Here is a 13,854-nt window from a genome sequence, read left to right on the forward strand (position 1 = left end):
TAAAACATTAAAATAAAGCTTATTTATTGATTTATAGGCTGTTGAACTCAGGTGTAGACCCAAAATAGCCTAACTTTAGGCATTAAAAAGTGCATGTGGGATACATGGTACGCGGTTCAAATTTTTTTTGGAGGAACTAGTATGTGTGAAGTATGTGTGAACTTACTTTCATATTTGTTTCTTGTGCCAAAGATGAGCAACTGCTGAATCAATTTACTATACATTTTGATCCTCGTTTTTGTTTTTAGGAACCATTTACATGACCAACTAAAGATGAAAGATGAATCTGAAGCATCAGCATCGTAGTATAAGTTACAAAGGGCATATCTGAAGTTAATTATTATATAGACATTGTTTTTTCTTTCATACAGTAACTGAATAAGAAGAAATGGCATCACTCCCAGACTGCATTCTCAGGACAGCCTCGGTATCGTATTTGACTTATCAGCTGAATTTGAAGATTTGCAAGTGAAATTCATGCACCCAAAAGGTCCCAGCAAGAAGTTCACATGGCCTAGAAAGGATGACGTAGTGTGGGTGCCTACAGCCCACATCCTCTGTCCAATCACTGCTCCTTCAACACGCCGTGGTGGACAGTACCACATATCTGGTGCAGATGATGGCCTGATTTCAGAGAAATTCAAGCAGTTCAAAGGACAGAAATAGTGGTGTGATAAGTTGGGGACAAATTACATGTTTTACATGGGACCTAAGGCAATATAACTCATTTTAACTGCAATATATTAGTTAGAATTCCTAAAAAAACGCCTATAAAACATAGTGCATTTCTTGGTTAAATTGGCCATGAAGGATTCAAGAAACAATGTTGATACTTCAGATATCAATTATTCGGATGTTTATTGTTATACAGACAAAGTTTCATGTTTCTACTCCATGTCCCACATTGGTTTCTGTGCCAATATATGTATGGTGTTTTTCAGTCTGTTTCATAAATAGGCATCGTTTTGAGGTCTAAGGAGACTAGCTAGCTCTTGGATATTTTTAGGTTAGAGAGAACTTTTAAGGTACTTTGAGATTTTTATAACATATGAACCTTGTTACTTATTAAAATTTGTGAAAAAAATGCCTAAATTCTTGAAAAATGCCATTTTCGCCAAATTTTTAAATTGCCCTGTACCACAGAGAAATGGGTATATTCATTCCAATTTTTTTTTCCTGCTCTATTGTTAAGGTGTTTGAACCCTTCAGATCACTTGTAAGTCTATATCATCAGTCAGTTCCCAGTATTATCTTCCTAAATCAAGCCTTTCTACCTAACATATCAATTTCCGAGTGGAAAAATAGGGATTTAAATATTTTATAACTTAGCAAATAGCAATCATATGATGTTAAAACTTTGCAAGTAATCTATTCTTATGTTGGGATAGTTAAAAAAAAAGTTTGGAGATGATCAGAGGAGGTCATGCAACAAAATTTCCTCAGATTTGTTGAAATGAGATGGAATGACTCCTCTGTTAGAACGGAGCACAGCAGCACAGGTGGCACGGGGAAACTCCATTTCCAATGGAGCTCGTGATAGAGCATCAGGAACAATATTGGATTTCCCTTTTCGATACTCAACCGTAAATGAGAATTCTTGGAGGCGCAAGGCCCAACGAATGAGCCTTGTACTTGGCTTCTGTGTTTTAAAAACCCAGACAAGAGAAGAATGATCCGTAATCACAGTAAAGTGACGCCCCTCCAGGTAATAACGCCATTTTTCAATCGCCCAAACTACAGCTAGGCACTCCTGCTCAGTAGTGGAGTAATTCCGCTCTGCTGCGTTTAGGGTACGGCTGGCAAAGGCGAGCACTTGCTCTGTCCCCAGTCCAGTTTGTTGGGCCAGCACAGCTCCTAAACCAACATCACTGGCATCGGTATAAACCACAAAGGGCAAGTTAAAATCAGGATGTCCAAGGATTGGCGGAGAGGTCAAATGCTGTTTTAATTTCTCAAATGAAGTTTGGCATGTAGGAGTCCAAATATACTTTGCTCCCTTCCTTTTTAGTGCATTTAATGGTTCTGTAAGTGTGGAGAAGTTTGGTACAAATCTATGATACCAGCCAGCCATGCCCAAAAATCTCTGAAGCTGTTTCAGGTTCTGAGGGACGGGAAAATCCTGCACAGCTTTGCTCTTCTCGGTGTCCACTGCTACACCGTCAGATGACACAACATGTCCCAGAAATGTAAGTGAAGTCCGGAAAAACTGGCTTTTCTTCATGTTGACTGTGAGGTTAGCTTCACGCAATTTATCCAAAACCTTTTGTATGTCCTGTTGATGTTGTAGATGAGAGTGGGAGTAGATGATAATGTCATCAAGATAAACAAAACAGATATTTCCACGCAGCTCTCCAAGGACAATCTCCATCAACCGCTGGAAAGTAGCGGGGGCATTTTTTAATCCAAATGGCATCACTTTAAACTGAAATAAACCATATGGACATACAAAGGCAGTCTTCTCACAACTGTCTGGATCCATTTTGACCTGCCAGTATCCACTGTTAAGGTCTAGAGTGGTAAAAATCCTAGCTCCAGCCAGTGATTCCAGGATCTCTTGGATGTTGGGCAGAGGATATGAGTCCGTCTGAGTAGCAGCATTGACCTTCCTGAAATCAACACAAAAGCGAGGTTTGGGGTCACTTTTTTTTGGTACCAGAACAACTGGAGCTGCATATGGTGAGGATGAGGGCTCAATGATGTTCCTTTTAAGCATGTCATCCACATGTTCTTTAATTACTTGGAGTTTGGCCGGAGAAACTCTGTAAGGTTTTTGTTTAATGGGCAAATCATGCGAGAGGTAAATTTTATGGGTAAGTACCTCTGTACATCCCAAAACGTCAGTACACACAGCAGAGTTTTCCTGAAGTTGGCAATATAATAATCTTTTACCAAATTCGTCTAGGTGAGCCTGGGTGACAGCGTTCTGGAAGAGATCAAGGCATGATGGAGTTGTTAATAATTGGGTTGGAGCAACAGCAGAGAAGAAGGCAACCTGATGTGAGGGTGAGTTTGACAATGTGGCTGACTCTTGCAGGAACTGATAGTGTTTTCTCTGGTTAAATTTAAACCAGTATCTCTGCTCCGAAACATCAAATTGTAGACCGGAAAGGGATATGAAATCAAGACCCAGCACCACAGAAAAAGCAAGGCTTTGAACGGGCAGGATTACACAAGGTAGTCTAATGGCTCGGGATTGTACAGTAATGATTATTTCGCTCCATCCAAACGGTTGTCTTTCTTGTCCATCAGCCAAATACAAAGGCCCTCTCTCCCAGGGCTGAATATTTCCATTAAGTTCTGACCACACCCTTTCATTGACCAGAGTATATGAAGATCCTGTGTCCAGGATAGCAGTTCCTTGCCAAGGTCCAAGGGTCACAGGAACTCTTAACTGGACTGGCAGAGATCGACCCGAGGTGGGAAAAGCAACCCCAACTTCACTCTGGGGTTCCGAAGTAGTAAGAGACCCAACGGTGGCAGGATTGTTTTGGACCGGAGATGGTCTAGCTACCGGCTGAGAAGGACCTTGTGGTGATGAGGTCCGATTAGAGCCTCCATGTGGACAAACGACAGGTAAATGGTTCCCCTTACATCGCCAACAGAATGGTTCAGGTGGCCGTTTTTGATTATAATTCTGTGTCTTCGGCCGCACAGTTTGTTCAGTGGTTGGTGGTCGAGATTCAGCAGGCCTGGGTGTTGCAGCTTCATGCCTCCGTTGATCATAGTGATGTTGATTATCTCGATCTTGTTCCAACTGCTGGCCCAAACGAACAAGCTCGTCCACAGTGGTGACTCGGCTACTACGCAGTTGGCTGGCCAAGGAGGGATTGATATGTTTTAGAATCAACTTAATAATATCTTCCTCCTCAATATTCGATTTCCAGCGTCTGCACAGTGAGTGATACATATATACAAAGTCTCTAATACTTTCATTTTCTCCTTGAACTCGAGTTCGTATCCTTTCAGCGAGCTCATCTTCATAGTCCTCAGAGAGGAACGCAGCTCGGAACTGGTCTTGGAAATCTGTCCAAGTGTGAATTTTATGCCTTGCAACATCCCACCAATCTCTGGCTGTACCGTGTAGCACGTTACGTAGTGTGGCCATCAGCTCTTCATCGGACAGTGAGTTAAGCGAATAGTCTTCACAGCGCTCTAAATACTGTAATGGGTCTGAAGGATCCTCTAATTTCCCATATGTAGGAAATTGTAACTTAATTGGGCTTTTCCCTGTCTCTCTGCTTTTCTTTAAAGGCAAGGGGGTAAGGACTGGCGCCGTTTGTTCTCCAATTGCTGGATGACGAGCTGTAGACTCAAGTCTTGACCTGCTAAAAGTGACTATAGGTGGCAGGTCTTGGAAAACAATTGAAGTGGATTGATCTACCATATCTGTCTGGTTAGGTTGACTTCTTGCAATAAATTCCTCTGCCATGTCTTTAACTAATTTAGAACAATGAGAGAGCTCCCCCTGCAAGCGGGTGAACTCCTCATATAAACAGGCAACACTTCCAGTCACTGGGGCAAGCAGGGTGCTGATTTCCTGGAGAACCTCCGTATGATGATGTTTCAATCTCCAACTCAACGTCGCTTTGAACTGAGTGAGAATGTACTCCATCTGAGCGTCCATATGTCCCAAATACTCTTTCTGTTTCTCATTCATTATCTCTATGAGAGTGGTTTTCATGTTATTTTTTCATTCCGTCCACCTTTTGATTTAGGTTCACCATTTGGGACTGAACTCCAGATATGGCCAGAGACTCACTCGGTTGGGGAGTAACAGACTGAGCTGACAACGGAGACTTCAGTAGATCCTCTCCTGTCAATTCCATGTCCAAAAGTGAATATGCTGTGGAGCATGTTACAGGTGGTAGTGCATTTTGTGGTTGGGGGGGGGATGCCTTTTCAATTAATGCATCAATAAAACCGTCCATTGTTTTATCTTCTGTACTCATTTTTTCCTTCTTATCATATTACTTGTTCCCCTCTATGGATGTTGTAAGTTTCCATACAGTGCAACACTCTATTCAAGTCCCATCTGGGGTGCCACTTTTTTATGTAACAGTTTGACCTTATCTTCCCTTCTATAGTTATTGTACTGGGGTGCCAGTTGGGTATCCCTCCCAACATATAGGATATGCTACTATCTTATTTACACTATTGTTTGTTTTACCCACCGTTACACAAGGACCATACACTTCCAACACTATGCATGCCCTTTACTTAGAGAGTGTCACAAAAATAATAAACAATAAAAAAACAAGCAACAAGACAGAAATCAAGTTTGCATTATATATTGAATACATTGATAGGCACAGACAATACTTTCAACACATTTTTTCTGTTTCCCCCCCCCCCACCAGTGTCCTTTTCTTCCTTGGTGCCCTTCAGCCCACACACAAAAAGCTCCACAGCAGTAAAGGAGCTGCAGACACAAAAATAAATATAAAAATATTGCATTGACAACATGTTTTAGTCATTATAAAGAAAGAAGAGAAAAGAAAGAAAAAAAAAAGAACAACTCACAGGTACTGATCACGTGACCCGTGTCACGTTACGCAGAAGTCAGACCCGACAGAGGCTACACACTGGCACTGGGCAAAGCAAATACATTCTCTTTTATCATAATTATTTGTACTCGTTATATATATTGCCACTAATGCCGGACTACATAGTCGAGTATATATAAAAATAAACTCACGTTAATCGGGTTTGGAACGTCACTACGACACGCCAATCAGGCGCTATGACGTCGCAGAAGCAGAAGAGGAACCAGGCTGTTTGTTTGTTTACTTGCCGGCTTTCTCCAATTCTCTGCAAGCTTCTCCTACTCCACGTATCCTCGCACTACCGCACTCTGTTATCAGTCCCTCCTGGTCCCCGAGATCGCTCCCTGGGCAAGATGGCTCGGTCAACTGGCCGCGCAACAGTGGCGTCTGCTCACCCCAGTAGACAGCAAACAGCTGCCATTCTTCAGGAAGGAGGAAGGAGGCAATTTCAGTGGTGGCGCGAACAACAGACGAATAAGGTAAGAGATGAAGAAAAGCGGGGCGTGCACTCGTGAGCAGGACGCACATATGATTATTACTCGAGCATGTGGGAAATAAACAGTGAGGCTGGGCTATCAAATACCTGGCCGTTACAATCTGTATAGTAAACGCTGACATCCATGTTTACGATTGATCGCGGATGTCTGCGCCGTATCGTGGATACATAATACATGCACGATGCAGTGCCGACGTCCGTCCGTTTTCCGCGCTCCAGTCGGACAGTGATTTCTGTTGCATCGGGTGCTCACTTCCGCGTTTGATGCCATTTCATGCTCAGACGATTACTCGAGGCTTCGTTAGATGCAGCCCTAGTCAGTAGCCCAAATCAAAATATTTGGGCCCCTAACCAGCGTGTTTTTTGTCATTTTTGGTCGTCAAAATCGGTTTTTAGTCGCAAGCGGCGACCTGGCGCCCGACTAAATTGAGCATTGCTTTGCAGGTATGACTACATCTCTACAGAAGTTGATGTATTCAGTCAAACAATCAACCTGTCTGTCAATGTTCATACTGTCCTCATCTGTTTCCAGAAGCACATTCCAGGCTGTTGATTCAAAGCAGCCCCTTAGAGCTTCACTAGCTTGAGGAGTCCATCTTCTGATTTTGACTTTAGTTGCAGGTTGTCTCAGCACACAAGGTTTGTAACAGGTCTGCAGATAAACCAAGTTAGGATCTGACCTGCCCAGTGGTGGTAAGGCAGTAGCTCTGTAAGCTTCTTTGACATTGGCATACAGCAGGTCCAGGGTTTTATTCTCTCTGGTAGGGCAGTTAAACTATAAATCCAGTCAGATGAGAGGAGAGGCTGACATGATTGAAATCTCCTGATATTATTACAAGTGCCTCAGGATGTTGAGTCTGTATCCTAGCTACAGTATCATGCAAAACATCACATGGAAACAAGTCAGTTGCCTTGGGTGGAAAGTACACAAGTATTGTTATGATGTGACTGAACTCCCTTGGAACATAGTATGGCCGAAGTCCATAGTCAAGTTCAAGTTTGTGAAGAAAGTAATAAAAATTCTATTAAAAAAAATCTCTTTCATTATTCTGTCATTTAAAGAAAATTTTGGTCATCTTAACCGACATAAAACAGGAGACACATTGCCAGATTTAATGTCAGATCATGTAAATTAAAAAAAAAAAAAGGGTAATGTGTCGTTTATACAGTGTAAGTAAACTTCTGGGTTCAACTGTCTGAATTTCTTGAGAAGGAAAAGGCTGGTAAACTCACAATGCTCAAAAGTATTATTCTCTACCAAAGAAAATGCTGCTCTTTACCTTCCTCAACAACTTGCTTGAAAAACAAGACTTTTCTTCCATCACTTATCTTCATCACCATGTAAGACATTTTCATAAAGTATGATCAGCAGCTAGTTCAGCCTCAAACAAAAAACAAGCAGCTTCCTAGCAGTCCACCATTATATCCTCAGTACAGCTGCTTCTGCAGAGCTACATCTCTCCAGCCAACGTCACCTGGCTTTGGTCGGCCCATCTAACCAACTGGAGCAACTTTAGACATTTTAAAGAACAAATTAATGATAATAATGTTACAGTGGTATGTTTCTCACTTTTTGTGAAGAATCCATGTTTCCTCCGTTGTTGAGCTCAGACTAAATGGCTGCCAACATTCCTCTGCTCCTCCGTCAGACTCTCCTCCTCCTGCCAATCACCTGTCACATCAAACACATCTTCATTAGGATACCACTCTATACACAAGTGTCAGAGTGTCCCATATGTTCATCAGCCAACACAGAGGACACATTTCAACTCAATAGTTCACTTTTAGCTCTTTTCAGTTTCACCTAAAACTGATACAAATGAACTTAAACTGTTAAAAAAAAAAGGAACACAGACAGAAAACAGACATGGAAAAAGAGAATAAAGAGAACATAAAGATGCTACTGCAGGTGATTCAAGACAGGACTGCTGGTAGAAAACTGAGAATGAGAAGAACTTTGTCATTGCGCACTTTCATATACAATGAAATTTAATTTGAGCTGCCCTGCTTATGCTGTAAGTTAGTGAATGTATTTTACTGCTCAGTGTTCTGTTTAAAGGCAGCTCTCACTCTCTGTTCTTTGCACTCTCTCATAGTGTCAAGTGTCCTCCCACTTTCAATGACAGGTGATTCTCATTGATGATTTTTCTCACAGTTTGTGCAGTTTCCCCACTTGAAAAAGGATGTTTCATCTACCCAGGGTTTGAGCAAGACTCCACTCATCAATCAGACAGTTGCTTTCTTTCTTTTCCCTCTTTCATTTTGCAGTGGTCGCAAATTCATGAGATACAGAGGTGGCAACTTCCATAAGTCCATATATTTAGTTGATAGATTAAGGTGAAAAACCTTTAAACAGAACACAAAAGGACAATGTTGGCATTACTGCATTCAGCAAATAGTAACAACCATTCCTCATGTACATTTTCACCACATTGGAAAATGCTACGCCACTCAATTTATGTTTGTCAACCTCAACACCACATAAACTGAAGCGACAAATCATGGCATGAGCAATATTCAACCCAATACTATACCACACATGAATTTATCTGCATTTTAAAAAGTTGATTTTAAATCACAGTTTAACAAATTACTCTTAGCATTTTTATCAAACATTTTTTTAACCATTTTATCATTTTTACTTCATGGTTTTAAAATTATTTCAAGTGCATAAAGTGCTTTTAAAGTGCAATCCTTTCCAGATGCAATAAATAAATAAAGGACATCGTAAAAACCCACCATTACAAACAGGATGAATTCACTGGTCTTAGCTGGAACCCTCTAATTAGCACCAATTAGCCTGCAATCTTATTTTCAACTGAACAATTACAAAACACACGGCAATTATTGGTAAACAGACAAAGTTGACAGCCGATCTCCGTGGCTAATGCTAATGCTAACACATACTGCAGTGGCACACATCGGAAGCTTAAACAGTCTTTTAGAGTCTCCAGAATTCTGCTCTTACCGGCTGCAACCCGGATTTTGGAGATGAAGGCAATCCTGCACAGTTTGCCACAGATCTTGATACTTTCCCAACAGAAACTCACGGACACTTTGTTTGAACTCGGACATTCATTCTCAGTTCCTCCTCAGTGCTGCGTGTGTCCCCTTTTTTGCCGCCGGTGGCAAACCTGCAGCCGCAGATTGTTTCCGCCCCAGCTGAGTGTAGGACCTGTGCGTAAATGCTTCTCCTTTGAGTTTTCAGCTCCTTCCAGTTTGACTTGACACATAGACTGCTTTGCACTCTGTGTCACCTGTACCTTCAGAGCTCTGAATAAAAGAACAAAAGATTTATTGCAAAGAACAAAAAGGTTTTGCCTCCACAGCAGCTTGTTATGAAAATGATTGTATTTGATGATTGAATGTTCTTATTCATTGTAATACTGTGTGATGTGTGCTAAAAGAGAAACAAGGACTTGAGCTATCATCAATATAATTTCATCTTACATGTCTAATTTAAAAAAATATGACATTATATAAATATGCACAACTGTTCAAAAGTTTGAGGTCACTAAGAAATGTCCTTTTTCTTGAAATCAGTTCTTTTCAATGAAGATAGCATCAAATAAATGATTCATCCAGTCTAGACCTTGTTAATGTGGTAAATGACTATTGTAGCTGGAAACAGCTGATTTTTAATGGAATATCTCCATAGGGGTACAGAGGAACATTTCCAGCAACCATCACTCCTGTGTTCTAATGCTACATTGTGTTAGCTAATGGTGTTGAAAAGCTCATTGACGATTAGAACACCCTTGTGCAGTTATGTTAGCACATGAAGAAAAGTGGGAGCTTTCATGGAGAACATGGAATTGTCTGGATGACCCCAGACTTTTGAACGGTAGTGTACAGAAGGATATGGAAATCATAACGCAGTGTTTGAGCGGTCGTAGGTGAGCTGGTGTGCTCAGGATGAAGAGTGGAAAGGCACTTGGTCCTGATGATATACCTGTGGAGGTATGGAAGTGTCTCGGACAGGTAGCAGTAGAGTTTGTGACTGGGTTGTTCAACAGGATCTTAGATAGTGAGAAGATGCCCGAGGAATGGAGGAGAAGTGTGCTGTGTTCCTCTGACGCTCACCTGAACTAAAAGCATTTGAGCTGCACAAAGTGTGAAATGAGAGAGGAAGCAGTGAATCTCCAAACTGCTGACAGACTTTCACACATTATTGTCCAGTGAAAATCAGCTTTTTGTGCAGCCACACTTGATCCTGATTTGAGTCTTTAAGTCCTGTTCTAGTGATGAAATGAGAACTTCCTTCATCTTGTGTGTGATGGAGAAGAATAAAGGTCTGTGGCTAAAAATCCTGACTCTGAGTTCTTCATTACAAACACACATTATATCAGCTGTTTATTATTCATCTGCTTTATTCTACTCAACATGGAACACAAAGATCAGAACTTAATAATTTATCGTCTCCATAATGTAAAGTCACTTCTGTTCACCTTTTTGGTTCTGAATCAGAGAAAGCAGCATTTTCTCATCAATTCTGTCTCGTGCTTTAATCATTAATGTTTCAGGTCATCCTTGTTATTGAACTATTTTCCATCATTATGAACTTTTCTTGCCATAAATCTCCATAACTTTCTGATGGGATTAAGGTGTGAGGACTTGGCAGTCAGTTCATCACATCTTGATCACTCTTTCCAAAATATTCTGTGCTCTTCTGTGGTTTGTGGTAAATTCATCCTGAAATCTTTCCATTTCTCTTCTCAATATTCTACCAAATATGAAAAATTCCTTTGGAAGCAGATCTTCAAGGATTTTAGATTTGATTTCCAACAATCAGAATGTTAGAAGTTTCCCTGTTGATCATATTTTACTGATAGTTTCTCCCAAATGTTTCAGCTCATTTTTACTGGAATATTCTGAAGTAAAGTTTGTGTTTTATGGTGAATGGATCAGATCTCACATTTAGTTTCAATCAAACCCTGAGGCTTCTGGAAAATACACACAGCTTTAAAATAATGTTGGATCATCTGCTGACTGTGTCGTTATTAAATGCTTTTAGAGTTTCATTATTTTAACCCTCGTGTCGTTTTAAAGTTTGAAAATGTGGAAAATAATAAATATTTTCACAGTGAAACTTCTGATGTCCACATTTTAACATTTTTGGGACATTTTTGAACATTTTTTGGTGGAAAAAGAAGAAATGTTTCTAAAGAACATTCACATAAAAATTAACCAAAATCCAGTAAATTCTCAGGATTTTGGTTGATTTTTATGTGAATGTTCTTAAAGAAAATATCAGAAGTTTTACTGATAAATATGGAATCACTTCAGATATTTTTAGGATTTTTATGGAAGATTTTTACTCATTTTTTGAAAATATTTACAAGAATTTTCCTGCCAAATTAGGGGGATTTTGCTTTGTTTTTTTTAAATAAAACTTTTAAGGAATTATTGGAATTTTCTTCCTGAAGGTTTTTGCACATTTTCATAAATTTGGTGAATTTTTCGGCAGAATTTCTGGATTTTTTTTTTAATGTTTTTTTGGTGCCGTAAATGAAGCCAACAGGGTGGTTGATATCCAGAGCTAATAATAAACAGCAGAGGACTGATGGGTCTCCTTGGTGTTTGCTCCTGTTAACATCTCATCTTCTAGTAGTTCCACATTGAAGGAATTCTGCTGGACAACATTGAGAGCATATGAATGAATTTTCAATCCAAAATAATGCAGTGAATGTCAAATAAAGTGGTGTTGAAGCTTGTCAGAAGCTTTCAATGAATGTAGAAAGAGTGTAAAATCAGCATCCTTCTTTTGTCCTTTTGTGTCTCATTTTTGTTATATTTTGTCACGTTTTTGTTATTTTTTGTCTTTTATTGTCTGACTTGTCGTTCATCTCATGTTTTGTTTCTCGTTTTGTCGTGCTGTGTTTCCTTTTTTTCTCGCTTGTGTTTTTTGTCTTATTTCTGACATTTTGTATTTTGCTTAATTCGCTGTTTTGCGTGCCATTTTGTGTATTTTTCTCGTTTTTGTCGTTTATTCATTCTTTGCTGCTTTGTAACTTGTTTGTCTAATTTTTTTGCCCTTTTTTTATTTTGTGTCGTTCGTCTCTATTTTTAACGTTTTGTGTCTCATTTTCACAATATTTTGTCTCGTTTTTGTCTCATTTTGTCTTTTTTGAGTCTGACTTTTGTGGTTTTGAGCCTGTAGTAAAAAGCGGTCCGGCCCACTTGAGATCAAACTGGGCTAAATGTGGAACCTGAACTAAAATGAGTGTGACTCATTGATTGAAGGCTTCTTTGAATGCTTCAAACAGTCATTCTCTAATATCAGCCCAGAAAAACGGATCAAAGTTGGTTGTAAGTCCATCTGGAGCCGCTGATTTCCCCAAAAACATTTTCATTCCAGCTCTATCAATCTCTCCAAACACGTGCTTTTAAAGTCAGTCTGAGGAAGAAATGCTTTGACTTTTTAAGGAACAAAAGAAGAGGGGGACTGATTTTGCTCTTCAAGGTAAAATGGGAAAAGTAAGAAGGCACTTCAGTGGTGCAAGAAGAGACTCAATTGTTCTAACCTGGCTAAGACTCAGACACTGCAGTCTGAAAAGTGGACTGGCTTTGATTGGGAAGCACAGAGATAGGAACTGTGAGTGTGGTGAACTCGAAACTGTGAGAAATGTTCTTCTTTCGTGTAAGCTCTACTCATGCCAACAGAAGAAACATTAGAGACTCGGAGCAGCTGGACGAACTGTTTTTAATCTTTGCTTTCTACTTAACATGGAGGAGTGGACAAATATGAAGAAACTTCTGAACTTTCTCATGACCACAGGACTGCATAAGAAAATATCGAGGATTCTCTAAGGACTATGAGTAACATCCAGTAGGTGGCAGCAATACGCCAGTGATGCGTCTAGTCTGCCTAATTCAATGAGGAAGAAGAAAGTAACTCAGTGTTTCTGCCGGAACTTAATAGTGTGACAGCTGGCGGATGTAAACAAAGAAGCATGAGCAGAGTTAGCTTCACTGCTGTGTGGACTGAGCTGTAAAACGGCTGTATTATAGTATGAATGAGAAATATCAGAGCGATAAAGTAATGATGTGTTCAGTTGAGTATCTGAGAGAGTTGATCAGCGACAGACTAGCTGCTGCTGCTGGAGAAATATTCTCAGAGTTTGAAAAAACCATCGTCCAGTACCAGGATGAGATCGATCGTCAGCGCAGACTGCTGGATGTCATCTGGAAACCACACATCCCCTTACAACCCATAGGTGTGTATGTGTTTTGATGGTGAAGAATTCCACTTCTGGCATGTAGGACATCATGAAGTGTTGAGATGAACGGAGACACACTGTGAGGAAGAGAGAATGGGCTCATAATATGGAGTCTGTTAGTTGATGCTGTGTGGAGTTTTAAAAACGTGATCGTTGTGTTGATTGACCCTGGAAGCAAGAACCAAAGTTTCCTGTTCAGAGGTGCTGGAAGTGTTTATCTGAACTACTCCACACTGACAGCAACTGCATTGTGTTATCAAACAGTTTAATAATAAAACTCCGACAGAGGACTCAGTCATTCCATCATTTCAGTCCAGAGACATAATTCCATGTATAGAGATCATTCATGATCTAAAGAAAGCACACGTACAGAGTTAGAGAGTATAGAAGTAATGTGTTCAACTGCATTCCACTATTAACATGTTGGGTTTCACTGATGAGTCAAATCAACAGTACAGTAATCAGCAGTAAAATAAGAATAACATTAAAATTCAAATGTCCTGACAGGTTTGAAGGCTGAAGAGGACAGCAGCTTTATTCAGACAGATTTTAATGGATCCCCATCAAGCCTGTCTGTGTGGTGTGTAGAAAAGTA

General features: G+C 40.1%; 3 protein-coding genes across 44 annotated transcripts in view; 2 read left to right on the top strand and 1 right to left on the bottom strand.

The window, feature by feature from the left end:
- The window catches only part of LOC110972485 (zinc finger protein OZF-like), a 657,596-nt gene that overhangs the window by 47,757 nt on the left and 595,985 nt on the right, over nt 1–13,854 (top strand). The window lies entirely within an intron of this gene.
- Nucleotides 1–13,854, bottom strand: part of LOC127531946 (gastrula zinc finger protein XlCGF26.1-like) — a 217,991-nt gene that overhangs the window by 18,149 nt on the left and 185,988 nt on the right. For 7 of the 37 annotated variants that reach the window (XM_051942488.1, XM_051942494.1, XM_051942495.1 and 4 more), the window contains 2 exons: nt 5,521–5,965; nt 876–5,419 (listed from right to left, as the gene is read on the bottom strand). The exons of 19 other annotated variants lie outside the window; for them this stretch is intronic. In XM_051942488.1, coding sequence (XP_051798448.1) covers nt 1,412–4,681 — 3,270 coding nt within the window. In that variant the 5' untranslated portion in view covers nt 4,682–5,419; nt 5,521–5,965 and the 3' untranslated portion in view covers nt 876–1,411. Of the gene's footprint in view, nt 1–875; nt 5,420–5,520; nt 5,966–7,609; nt 7,712–9,007; nt 9,433–13,854 lie in introns of those variants that run through there. 11 more of the 37 variants (XM_051942533.1, XM_051942532.1, XM_051942534.1 and 8 more) reach the window with 5 other exon arrangements.
- LOC127532011 (zinc finger protein 615-like) overlaps nt 12,965–13,854 on the top strand; it is a 190,934-nt gene continuing 190,044 nt past the window's right edge. For 5 of the 6 annotated variants that reach the window (XR_007939240.1, XR_007939239.1, XM_051942989.1 and 2 more), the window contains exon 1: nt 12,965–13,256. Coding sequence is in view for 3 of the 6 variants with exons in the window: in XM_051942989.1 (XP_051798949.1) it covers nt 13,052–13,256 (205 nt within the window). In the remaining 3 variants the exon portion in view is untranslated. The remainder of the gene's footprint in view (nt 13,257–13,854) is intronic. The other variant, XM_051942987.1, reaches the window with a different exon arrangement.

Source organism: Acanthochromis polyacanthus, chromosome 22 (assembly GCF_021347895.1).
Source record: "Acanthochromis polyacanthus isolate Apoly-LR-REF ecotype Palm Island chromosome 22, KAUST_Apoly_ChrSc, whole genome shotgun sequence".
Taxonomy (NCBI): Eukaryota; Metazoa; Chordata; class Actinopteri; family Pomacentridae; genus Acanthochromis; species Acanthochromis polyacanthus.